Genomic DNA, 13,349 nt, shown 5'->3' on the forward strand with positions numbered 1-13,349 from the left:
GTGATATTGACCAGATAATCTGCTTTAATTAAATCAATTGAAATGTTACTACTGACATTAGAGTTAAGTCCTCTTCTCATCAAAATCATGCTTTTACATCCACCTGAGAGAGTAATTAGAGCTTAAGTTTAATATCAAGCAAAATTCAGTATCTTTGACAACACACCACTTCAGCATTACCACTCTGGATTTTGGTCTCAGGTACTGAATTTTAATTTACAATGTCCTAACTTGGAATTCAACTGTCTGAGCCACAAATGGCAAGACCAATATTCTGACAGCAGTATTTAATCCTCTGTAAAACTTCCTGCTTTATATTCATGAAGAATAATCTTGAAGCTGTGTAGTGAATGTTTTCTGCTGCTTAACTTGACAGAGTATATGATCACCATGTATGATACCAAGACACGTGAAATGTACTGGAATGCTACATACTATGACTACTCTGCTCCTTTATGCAATGAAAATACAGACTATAGTAAGTTTTACATTTTTAATTCTAAAAATTAAAATTTAATTCTTCCACTTTTTCATGAGCTCACTGCCAACTAAAATTTTTTGAATGCCATAATATGAGTCCCCTTCCTAAATTAAATTTTGGCCTCTCGTTTGCAGAAGTTATTTATGGTAGTTGTTTTATTTATGATTTTCACAGAAATGGCTCATTTTGCATCAAATGGTGATGGTTTGGTAGTGACTGTAGACAGAGCCTCAGGTGATGTCCTTTGGATGCAGAATTATGGATCTCCTGTGGTAGGGATGTTCATTTGGCAACAAGACAGCCTTCACCAGATACCTCACCTCAATGTTGCCATGGAAACATTGCGGTACCTCACCTTTAACTCTCAGGACATCCGAATGATAAAGTGGAAGTACCAGTTTGCGAAAGAGCCGTCCACTACAAAGACCCAATTGGTGTAAGTGCTGCTTTCCAAATCCCAATTTTAACACTCTATTGGAATATATCCAAGCTTATATTGCCTGTATATGAGCTTCTCCATAACTTTATAGACTAATTGAAATAGGTTTTACTTGAGACCTGGACACTTTAATGCCATACTCTACAAGATTGGTCTAGAGTACATCCTGATACCTGAATGTAGTGATGTACCATAGACTGCTGGCCAAATCACATCCTGAATGTGGACATTGTAGCCATCAGCTAAATCACTGAGCTTGGAAAGTTGTTCAGTACACTTACAATGCTTCTTAATAAAATATCATTGACCTTTGGAGTTTCGTTCTACACACTTCTGTTCACTACACCTATCATTCAAGCATTGCGAAGAAATGCTTATGCCTAGTTTTATAGTTTACCTTTTATACAGCAGCCAGATTGATAAGTTCCATTAACTAAAAGTCATCCTTTTTCTCTTTTGTGCAATAAAATAATCAGGTGGTTATATATTTTCCTAATGGTTAAATATGCTTTGCTTTTTTATTTTCTCATTGCAGTCCCACAGTTTATGTTGGGAAACATGAATCTGCCTTCTATGCCTCAACATCGCTCGTCCATGAAGGAGTTGCTGTAGTGGTAAGTTCACAACTCTAAGAGTATTACCATAGTTAAAGTGCCTGATATGGATTAGCAGCATGGTTGGGAACAGGACAGTCTCTGCAAAATGCACAAGTGCTATCTTAACAATCTGTTGGTTTTTGTAAGGATTGGGACAAAGTCCGTCCCTCGTCTTTTATTGATTTTCTCATCTTTAGAAAATGTTGCATGTGAGTTTGTTTTAATCTAAAAAAAGGATACAGAACATACTGCCTTTTCCGTAGCCTCGTGGAATCCCCATGTCAATGGTCGTACATGTCAATGGTCCCACAACTGATGATGTCACTGTGCAAGAGCAAGGCGCTTGTGAAAGAACTCCAAGCACTCGAGTCAAATATCCCCCGGGGAGTTTTCTTGCATCTGGTAATGTCGAGAACCAATGGCTGATCATAGGTGCGTAAATAACCTCCCAGCTGTTGTAATGAGCAGGCAACACATGATCTTTGGCTAGAGTGTGTATTAGTTAAAAAGCAGTCATGTCCAACTCCACTGACTTTCAGCTGTAATACACAGATTCTTATACAACACCTGTTTCAATACTCAGTGAGCTCCCAGCTCTAGTAGAGCTACATGGAAGGCAATGAGCAGATGTGAATTAATAAACTTTAAAACAGGCAAGTTGCAAAAGTGTCAGTGTAGGCGTTGAAACTTCTAATATGGAATTTGAAATAGAGTTCTTTGGCCCAAAAATATTAAGTAGCTACAATTATCTCTCTTGCCTTCAATATTAAGTAGCTACAATTATCTCTCTTGCCTTCAATATTAAGTAGCTACAATTATCTCTCTTGCCTTCAATATTAAGTAGCTACAATTATCTCTCTTGCCTTTTGTTTTAGGCCACTGTTAAAATAGCAACTAATGCAATTTCATTAAAATGGTTTGACTCCTTTTAAGTAGTAGAATCAAAACGGTCTTTAGAGTTTCCCGTTTTGGAGCAGAGGTGTTTTGGACAATTTGACATCTCCCTATTATAATTGGATTATGGTATCTTTGCATTTGGAACAAAATGTAAATGTAGTTACATTCTTTGAAGCTAAAGTTAAAACACATTATGCATTCATATAGTAGTTAGCAAATTGCTGAAAAGTTGAAATGCAATCATTGCAATTGGCTACAGAATAATCATGAACCAATTGATTGGTGCAGTTCATATTCCTGTAAGCGGATGAATAATCACACCATTCCGTGTGGAATGTGCCAAATGTCAGATAGTAGTGAGGGGCTGGTGGCTTGAGACTATGGTATGCAGCTCTCATTTCAAGATTCAAGATTGTTTAATGTCATTTTCAATACACCAGTGTGAAGGAGAATGGAGTAATTGTTACTCTGGATTCGATGCAGCACAAAATAAAACAGCAATAAAGAGCACACTAATAATTATCGGCACCTTTCTGTATATATGTCCTTGATAGTGGGTAGGCTTTACTTAAAACCTTAATTATCCATTATGCTTGTAAAAAGTCTTCTCACTAAAAATATATCAACCCATTCGGTGTATGTTATTTCCAGGTCATCATGAACTCCCCCCAGTTGCACACACTACAATCCTGAGGACGTTTCCGGAACCCGTGAAGAAGAAAAATGAGGCTGTCATCACAACAAAGACCAGCACCAGAACTATTGATGAAGTATGCTGTAAATAGTTAATTTCTGTCTTTTGCTGATTTATACCCTGCCCTTTTGTCCTTCACTCTGTGAACTATCTCAATATTAAAATGTTTGAGGTACTTTAAAAACAAAACCTGCAAGTGCTGGAAATCTGTAATGAAAACTGAAAATGCTAGAAATATTCAGGAGGCTTGCCAGTGTCTGTGGAACCATTGACCCAGCACGTTTCTAGAATTAGGATTAGTGTAAATGAGTGTCGGGCAGTTGGAGGAAGAAACCAAAACAGCCAGTGAACCAGGGACATCTTATGGAGAATCTCCACACAGGGTTGAACTTGAGTTGCTGCTCTACTAAATTTACTTCCCCTGTTGAGTGTTTCCACCATTTTCTGTTTTATTTGGGTCACAATACAGCTGATTTAAATCAAGGCACAAGAGAAACGCTGGAATAATTCTCTTCCTACACTGACTTAGATACTCTAAAGACCAGGCCATTACAAGAGTTTCTTCACCTGTCGTGACTTGTTACTGCTTGATGCTCTCCATTGGGCATTCCCAGTGATTCTTAAAAGCATTGCTTGGAATCCATAATCTCTTCTAAACAGAAAGAGAATTAATATAGATACAGCAAGGAAACAAGCCTTCTAGCTTGATTGCTCCATGCCAACCAAGATGCCTACCTATACTAATCCCATTTTCCTGCATTTGGTCCACTTCCTTTTAAACCCCGCATACCTGTGCACTTGTCCAAATGTCTTTTTTTAATGTTGTAATGTCCCTGTTTTTCCACATCCTCTGGAATTCCATTCTACACATTCACAGATATCTGTGGAAAATCTTGCCCCTCAGTTCCCTTTTAAGTCTTTCACCTTACACCTTAAACTTGTGCTATCTAGTTTTAGACTCCTCTGCACTGTGGAAAAGCCACTATCTACGCCCTTCATAATTTTATAAATCTCTGTAGGTTAGAATGGAAAATATGCAATACATTCCTTTTATCAACTGATATAAAACTTTTATACCTGAAATGATAGATTGCTTCAATTTTAATAAAATCATAAAATACACATGAAAAGTAGTTTACACAAGATCTCTGATAGGTTGAAAAATATCAGATAATTGTGCCTCATAGCAGGCAAAACCACAAATCATTTATTGAAAGATAGTTAGTTATGTAGCAGCATTGCATATTTAATTTGTAAACCAAAATATTTGATATTCTGTTAAGTTTATGTCGCAGAATAACCAGATGCAATCAAAAGATTTTGATGAAAATTATCGGATAGACAATGAAGTGAAGCCAGAGGCTACAACAGAGACTGTGCCTGAATTTGGAAACCAGGACATTCTGACTGCAGTCATACTTGGTTTACTAGTAGGATGCTGGGTGGTGTTTCTAATCATCTATCCAAAGGTAAGTGATATTTTCAAAACAATTATGAAATGCACCAGTAATCTAGTGTTAAATTAGTTCTCAATTCAATCTCATTTATTCTTCTGATAATGACACGAGGTTTCTATTTTTAATAACAGGTTTAGTTGTGATCTTATTCTCTTTGTCTCCCTGCTCTCAACATTATGTTATGGTGACTCCTAGCTCTCCTCCATAACCTGGTGTTATGGTGCCTCCAACACCACCCCCCACCCCCCCCAGCTCCCTTTCTATATTTTCTGTTGAACCTTCTCCCACCCAGCTTCCATCAACCTGATGCTACAGTGATTCTAGTTCTTAGCTGTTAGTCTAATGCTACACTGATTGTCTACCCTTTTGACCCCTCCCCTCCATTAATTGTTAGGTAATGTCATAATGGTCCCAAATTCTCTTCCATAAACCTAATCTTACCCCCAACTCTTTTTCTATTAATTTTTTTATGAGTTTCTACAATGCGACAAAACAAAAAAACAGTTAAAAAAAGTGGTTTATACAGTGCAAAACAAACATGTCAAATGTAGTTCATAATAATTAAGAAAAAGCACCATAATAGAATCGTATAAAATTAGTGTCCCACTACCCAACTCCAAGCCAACCTTACGATATATAAAAAAGTTAATCAGAACTTTTATCACCAGAGCTGTATTTATAAAAAGAAGGTATATTGCCTACTACCTAAGCTATAATATGTTTACACATCAAAAAAAAACCCCGTAAATCTTAACCGTAAGAAGCTGGTAGTAAGGGATTTAAATGCGAAAGAAAAAAAGGAAGGGGTGCACCCTTAATCTAAATGGGAATTATGAAAATATTCAAGAAAAGATCCCCACACCTTTTGGAACTTTATGTCTGATTTAAGAAGTGAATAATTAATCTTTTCAAGGTCTAGGCAGGACATAATGTCTCTGACCCATTGAGCATGAGTGGGAGAGGCAGCATCTCTCCATCTAAGAAGGACTGCATGTCTGGCCAAAAGAGAGGCGAAATACAATAGGTGACGCTTAGTTGGAGTCAGATGCATGTCAACTTCTCCCGAAGTACTGAAAAGAGCAATCAGAAGGTTAGGTCCCAAGTAGCAATTAAATATATGAGATAAAGTTTTAAAAAATCTCTCCAGAATTTCTCCATGCTAGGACAAGCCCAATACATATGAATGAGAGAAGCCTCACTCCCTTTACACTTACCACAACAGGGACTAATATCAGGACAGAACTGCGACAATTTAGTTTTAGACATATGAGCCCTGTGTACCACCTTGAACTGTAAAAGGCAGTGGCGAGCACATAGAGAAGTTGAATTAACTGACTTGAGAATTGATCCCAAACCTCGTCAGACAAAGGAAAATTTAAATTATGCTCCCAGGCAGTTTTAATTTTGTCAAAGGGGGCTCGCCTCAACATCACTAATATATCTCGAATAGTAGAAATTAAACCTTTACCCAGTGGATTTATACGAAGAAACAAATCCACAACATTTTTATCGGGTACTTCAGGAAAGTTTGGTATTAAAGGGTCAATAAAATGTCTAATTTGGAGATATCTAAAGAAATGACTGTTAGGTAGGCCAAACTTTACAGATAGTTGTTCAAAAGTTGCAAAGTGCTTATCTATGAAAAGATCTTCAAAGCACCTAATGCCTTTTCTGTGCCAATCTAGATATGTTAAATCTTGCATAAAAGGCTGGAAATGATGATTATGTAGAATAGGACTAGAGAGAGAAAAACCATGAAGCCCATTATACTTTCTGAACTGAGCCCATATTCTCAGAGTGTGTCTGATAACTGGATTAGCAATTGATTTAGGCAAATAACAAGGAAGTGCGGATCCAAGAAGTGCAGAGATGGACAAATTCTTCTTAGAGTTCAACTCCATTGCCACCCATGTTGGGCAGACAGACTGATTATAAAAGTAAGAACAAAAGATAAGACAACGTATGTTGGTTGCCCAGTAATATAAATGAAAATTGGGCAAGGCCATACCACCTACCCTTTTAGATTTTTGAATGTGAGCTTCATTTAGTCTGAATGTTTGCCCTTCCATAGATAGGACAAAATAACAGAATCTAACAAGTCAAAAAAAGCTTTAGAAATAAAAATTGGTGAAGATTGAAATAAGTATAAAAATTTAGGAAGGATATACATTTTAACAACAACAATTTGACCTATAATAGACATGCACAAGGGTGACCACTGTACTAAACTCTGTTTTGTATGATTTAAAAGATTACTGAAATTTTCTCCAAAAAGACCCTTATAATTTCTTGTTACTGTAAGGCCAAGGTAAATAAATTGATTATTTGCTATTTTAAAAGGGAGGTTATGAAATTCTAATAATTGCGCTTCTCTATTTATTGGAAAGAGTTTGCTCTTACGTAAATTAAGATTGTATCCAGAAAGCTGGCTAAATTTGTTAAGGAGTGAAAACATTGGGAATGAGGAGGTAGTCGGGTTTGATATAAAATATAAAAGACCATCAGCATAGAGACTTAGTGCCTTGCAGCCCCCCCCCCCCCACCCCAATCCCCATCAATTCAGCACAAAACACAATTGCCAATGGTTCTATGGCCAGATCAAAAAGTAAGGGACTTAAAGGGCACCCTTGTCGGGTCCCATGTTTAAGATTGAAAGGTTGGGATTGCTGAGAATTATTCAAGACAGAAGCAGTTGGGTGTGAATATAACAATTTAATCCACTTTGTCCAAAATCAAATTTTTCTAAAACCGCAAAAAGATAATTCCACTCCACACAATCAAATGCTTTCTCCACATCTCGAGAAATGACACATTCAGGAATCCCAGCTGAAGGTGAATATAAGATATTAAATAGATGCTGTATATTAAAAAAAGGACAAATTTTTAATAAAGCCAGTTTGGTCTTCAGAAATAATTAAGGGTAGAATGTTCTCCCATCTACAGGCCAAAATTTTAACATCAACATTTAGCAAAGAAATAGGCCTGTACGAGGAACACTCTATTGGATCTTTGCCTTTTTTCGCTAAAAGAACGATACATGCCTCATTAAATGATGCTGGCAATTTGCCATGTTTAAACGAGTCAGTTAAAACTAACATTAGTTGAAGCAAAAGCAGTGAGGAAAATGATTTATAGAATTCTACAGAGAGCCCATCAGGTCCAGGAGATTTACCAGACTGTGGTACAGAAATAGCTGAGGATATTTCTTCTAGTGATAATGGTTCATTCAATTTTGCTTTAAGATCAGGAGAAAGTGTACTGATATTTAAACTATTTATGAAATGTTCAACAGAAATATTATGATTTGCAGATTCAGAAGTGTAGAGTCAAGAATAGTAATTCTAGAATGTGTCATTAATTTCAGAATGATTCAAGGTAATGTTCCCAGTTTCCATTCAAATTTTTGTATTATGTTGCTTAACTTTAGAGCGTCTTAGTTGGTTGACTAAAAATTTACTGGATTTATCACCGTGGATATAAAAATGGCTCTTTCTTTCCAAAAGTTGGTGTTCATTTGGATGAGTGGAAATAAGATCAAACTTAGTTTGAAGTTCCACTCATTTCTTATACAGCTCCAGATTTTTAGTCTGGGCATATAGTTGGTCCGTTGCTTTAATTTGATTGACCAGATCCAATAGCTCTTTATGGGTCTTTCTATTCAAATTCACAGTATATGAAATTACTTAGGTATACCCCTTAGGTATGCTTGCATAGCGTCCCAAACAACCCGACTTGAGGTTTCAGATGATGTGTTAGTATTTTTTTAAAAAGTTATCTGGTCCTCCACAAATTTTACAAAATCATTATCTGACAACAAAGTCGGATTAAAATGCCAATGTTTATTCATTTGGGGGAAACCAGGAAGAATTATAGATAGGGTGACAGGGGTGCGATCTGATATCAATATAGTCACAAGAGCAAACAGATGGAATCAACTGATTATCAACTAAAAAATAATCAATCTAGTGAAGATATGATGGACAGTTGAATAAAAGAATAATCTCTCACATTTGGATGGAGAAATCGCCATTGAAACCCCCCCCCCCCCCCGGCTTTAACCTGAAAAGTTGAATGGAAGTGCTGCCCCACCCATCTTGACATAAGATGAGAGTTATTAGAACTACAGATGTGTGTTTCTTGCAAAAATGCAATTGCTAAGTTAAGCAGTTTAAGATGTGAAAACACCTTCCTTCTTTGAACAGGATGGTTCAATCCCTTAACATTCCAAATTACAAAATTCAATGAACTAACCATTGTTCTTTAAAAAAAGATAGAGGATAGTAGGAATAAACATTGTCAGAAATACGTCCTGAATAATAGGTTTCAAAGGTTATATGAATAGTATTGGCGTTAGAATTCCCTCCCCTCCCCCCGCACCCACCGAAAAGCAGCAGCAAGCTCTTCAAAAAAACAATCATCCCATAATCCCACTTACAGTTTCTTAACGTCATCATCAGCTCTGTTTTGCATCAAAAAAAAAGAAAGCTTTTAGCACTACAAACTAAAGTAATACATAGTGAAAAGAAAAACCATTCCACCAAAATTTGTTAAGCTTAACTCAAGGTAATAATTCCAAAATAAAGATATGAACTAGTGTTTAACAAAAAATATAAAAACAAGTAAACAGATTTTACCCAATAACCTACCCGTGAGAAACTATGAAAAAAAATTACTGACTTAAGAAAGAAAGGTCAGGAAAAAAAAACAAAACAAAGTACTTCTCCACCAATATAAGTAATCAGACCAAATCAGAGGGAGTCGAAGCCATAGGGAGGTCATCGATAAATTTCTGGGCTTCTGAAGCCGAGTTAAACCAGTTTTTGCCTCCACTAGTAAGAATTATTTGGAGGCAAGCTGGAAATCGAAGGGAAGGCCTGAATCCGCGATTATACAATTGTTTCATCACTTCTTTAAACTCAGCTTACAGACTTAGAACTTGGGGAGCATAGTCCTCGACAACATGAATTGGTTGACCCTTATATTCCAACTTCCCTCTCCGACGGGCTTCCTTAATGAGGAAATTTTTTGTCTGGTAGCGATGAAAACAAATAATTACTGGATGTGGCCTGTGTCCCAACTTCGGGATAGGCCCTAAAGTACAATGAGCTCTGTCTGTCGTGGGCAGGGTCTAAAGTATATCGTTCCCAAAAATCTCACATAGCAGAGTAGAGAAAAATTCGACAGAAGATCAATGTTCGATAAGCTCTGGCAAGCTGAGAATGCATAGATTTTGATGTCTGCTTCAACTTTCCAAATCAGTAACTTTGGATAATAGCTTGCTGTTATGATCTCTCAAGTCGGAACAAACGCTTTCCAGCTCTTTAAAACGGCAGTCAAACATATCCTTGGCAGACTTGAGATGTGATAAGTGTTGGGCATCATCCTCCACAATGGACTTAATTTGATCCAATTTCAAATTCACTGAACTGATAGAAGACTTAAATTCAGCTATTGCCTCCTGTCAGTGCTGCTCCAAAATCAAGATAATATTTTCGCCCGAGGGGCTGGTGGCAGGAACTTCTTTCTTCCCCAATTTGGTGGTCTTTGAAGCCATCTTAAAACAGGCGTATTCGCAGGCAGAAGGGAGAATAAAAAGTTTAACAGTTTGGAGTTTAAAAAAAAGGGAGAGAAGGAGTGCAGAGATAAATAAAATGGAGTGATAGCTTTTATCGACTAAACCATCGCCATCTGGACTGGAAGTCGGACCCCCAACTCTTTAAATTGAAGCTTTGTATCATGAACCTCCAATTGATATACACTGATCTGATATTAAACTGATGACAAGCTGCTTATTATTAAGCTGATTTTATAGTGCTCCAAAGCTCTTGGCCATTAACCTAATGGTACAGAGATTCCTTTGCCCCCAACCTTTACCTCAGTAAGTTAACATTGTTTACACCAGTGATAATGGCACCAGTCCTTCATTTAGTCTGGTGGAATGAGAGAAAGATGGTGCTTGGAATCCATTTAAAGCAGGTATTGGCTAAGTAATCAATCAGCCTATGTTATCCTGCAATATTTTGAAAGATCCCTTATCTGCTTGAAGCTTCCTCTCTCTCCTTTCTGTTATAGAAGATGCGTCGGCAGCAGAAATTACAACAGGAACAACTGCAACAACACCTGGAGGAGAGGTTTCAGCTGCTTCAGCAGCAACCACCGCGCTCTGCTGACCAGATCAAGTTGGACTCTCCAGAATTCTCCAGTGAGGTATCTCAAACCTCCCTAAAAGAAGCCCAGGGACCCAGCACACCAAGTCATGACAGCAGTACCCACTCGTCAGAGCAAACTCCTGGTTACAGTTTATTCAATGGTACTGTTAGTTACAATGAAATAGTGGCTGGTTAGTATTAAGATTATCTATGTCACTTCTGCAAATTTGTTGTTTATTTTTCCAGAAAACAAACATCCTACATTCTTATCAGTCAAATAATCATTGACTATGCTCAGCTAAAGGAGGAGCTGAGAAGGACAATATTACAATCTAACTCTGCATGTTGAGACAAATGCAAAGAATGAACATCCAAAACTAGTAATAAATGAGCTGTCCGTGATACACTGTACCTAGTTTATGAAGAACAAGTTACTGTTACTTCCATGTTTCTCCTTGGATGACATTGACAAGCATTACAGGAGGTCATTTCTAATGTGGAGGTAATAAGATAACAAAGAGGAAGAAATTAAGTTGGAACATTTTCATTAATTAACATCTGGAAGGTGGTGAACTTATGACGCTAAGAATAAGAGATAGCAGGAAAGAGTAGAATAGGTAGTCCATTTGTTACTAGTTTCTTAACCATTATTTTAACCTACCCTTTTATTTGCAACGAACTACAGAGTACCTGTACAACCCAAGTGTACTACCTCAGTAAGCTTGCAATGTTCCGTTGTGGAAGTCTGGATGGATAGGCTAAGTAAATGTAATCAAATATCTGTGTTTTGCTTTTGGACCCCTTATATAAGAAAGAATATACTGGCATTAGAGACAGTTCAAAAGAAATCACTGGGGCTAATTCCTGGGATGAAAGGTTGTATTGTCACAAGCTGCTGAAGAAACCAGGTCTTTATTCTTTGGAATTCGAAGAATGAGTGGATATTTTATTGAAACATATAAGATCACAAAAGGCAAGTCTGCAGCCTGTAATTTCCCTTCTAGGGATGTGTTTTTGAACTGACCAAACAATCTGGCACTTCTGTGCTCTCCTGGCCAATTCAGCGAACTAAACTCTTAAGAGTTCCTATGCGGCCAGGGTGGCCATCACTGGGGGTGGACACTGCATCGAGGCCTAATGGTAGAAGATAAACCCATGGTCAGCTCCATTACTCCAAGCTGATTAAAGCATCAAGCAAGATTAAAATCATCAAAGACGAGAACAGAAAATGAACAGGTTTCAGCAATGTCTGCCTGTGTTTGTCTAGTTTCCCTCTCTTCTTGCTACTACTGTTGGGCGATATTGTTGGTGCAAGAGTCTTGGGTCCCACGCCCCCAAGATCGGGAGCTGTTGTTACTCTGCCCTCATCAGGCTCCTGGTCAGGCTTCACTCACCTTAGTGCTGAACGGGTTTCGTGACTGTGACTCACTTTTGGGGACTCTGTGGTTAATGTTCTTTGTATTATTTACTTTTTATTGTTTGCACAATTTTTTTTCACATGTTGTGTATTTGTAGTGTGGGTGTTTTTAATGGGCTCCATTGTGTTTCTTTGTGGCTGCCTGCAAGGAGACAAATCTCAAGGTTGTATATAGCATAAATATTTTGGTAATAAATGTCTTGGACATTGCTCTTCTGATCTCAAGACACGATTGGACATTTATAATGTAAGATGCTGCAGGCCTGTTTCACTTGCTTTGTAGGGAGGCAGATGGCGAGGCAGCCATGTAACCTTGATTGTAGTGAGGAGCAGGCCTCAAGCTATTGTAGTCCAGGTGAGGAGATGCCGGAGCAGTGTAGCGGGATGCCTGTACTCAGTTGGGGGCTGGCCTTTCCTGTTAGTGCTGCCCTCCAGTGTCTATTTGTGGAATGACAAGCTGGATTGTCAGAACTGCTATAAATTTGCTGGACATGTGGCTCAGGGTCCTGGACTATATATGTATTTTCTTGCATGGCTGTGGTTTTCTTTTCTCACTATTTTGAATGTGCTGTGCATGTTTTGCACCTTGGCCCTAGTGGCACGCTGTCTTTTTCAGCTGTATCCATGTATGTTGGAATGAAAATTAAATTTGATTTGATTTGAGGAACTCAGCAGGTCAGGCAGCATGTATGGAGAGGAATAAAGCGTCAATATTTTGGGCTGAGTCCCTTGGGTAGTCACACAGTCACTGCATATTGATGTGGCAGAGTTACATCAATTTCCTTCTTAATTCCTCTTTGTTTTGCCTGAGAATAGTAGGTGCTTGATTGACCGATTAGGGTGTATTTCTTGCACAAAACTAATGAGATAGTTAACCGAGCAGCCATGCTCTTGGGGTTTTTAAAATGATGCATTCTGCATCTTTTATCTAAAATAATCAGCACAACGATTCAAGACAGTAAAAATCAGCGCACTCCTAAACAGTCCGTCACCTTTTTTGGAGCGGGGGAGAAGGCTTAACATCGGCCTAGCTCCTCAGAAGGGCTTCTTGCTACTGCACGAGACTGATGGCTCAAAGTTGACCTAGGGAGGTAGCTCAAGTTCCCAGAGATCATCGCAGTTACTACGCTCCGCCTGGACACAGTGTTAATATCAGAGTCTACAAAGCAAGTAGTCCTGTTGGAACTTACTGACCCTGGGAAGACCGGATTGAAGAGTG

General features: G+C 38.1%; 1 protein-coding gene across 4 annotated transcripts in view; it reads left to right on the forward strand.

The window, feature by feature from the left end:
• The window catches only part of ern2 (endoplasmic reticulum to nucleus signaling 2), a 90,958-nt gene that overhangs the window by 54,023 nt on the left and 23,586 nt on the right, over positions 1-13,349 (forward strand). For 3 of the 4 annotated variants that reach the window (XM_059979727.1, XM_059979730.1, XM_059979729.1), the window contains 7 exons: positions 377-478; positions 656-917; positions 1,456-1,534; positions 1,780-1,948; positions 3,065-3,183; positions 4,391-4,576; positions 10,637-10,904. In XM_059979727.1, the coding sequence (XP_059835710.1) occupies positions 377-478; positions 656-917; positions 1,456-1,534; positions 1,780-1,948; positions 3,065-3,183; positions 4,391-4,576; positions 10,637-10,904 (1,185 nt within the window). The remainder of the gene's footprint in view (positions 1-376; positions 479-655; positions 918-1,455; positions 1,535-1,779; positions 1,949-3,064; positions 3,184-4,390; positions 4,577-10,636; positions 10,905-13,349) is intronic. The other variant, XM_059979728.1, reaches the window with a different exon arrangement.

This window comes from Hypanus sabinus, chromosome 9 (genome assembly GCF_030144855.1).
Source record: "Hypanus sabinus isolate sHypSab1 chromosome 9, sHypSab1.hap1, whole genome shotgun sequence".
Classification (NCBI taxonomy): Eukaryota; Metazoa; Chordata; class Chondrichthyes; order Myliobatiformes; family Dasyatidae; genus Hypanus; species Hypanus sabinus.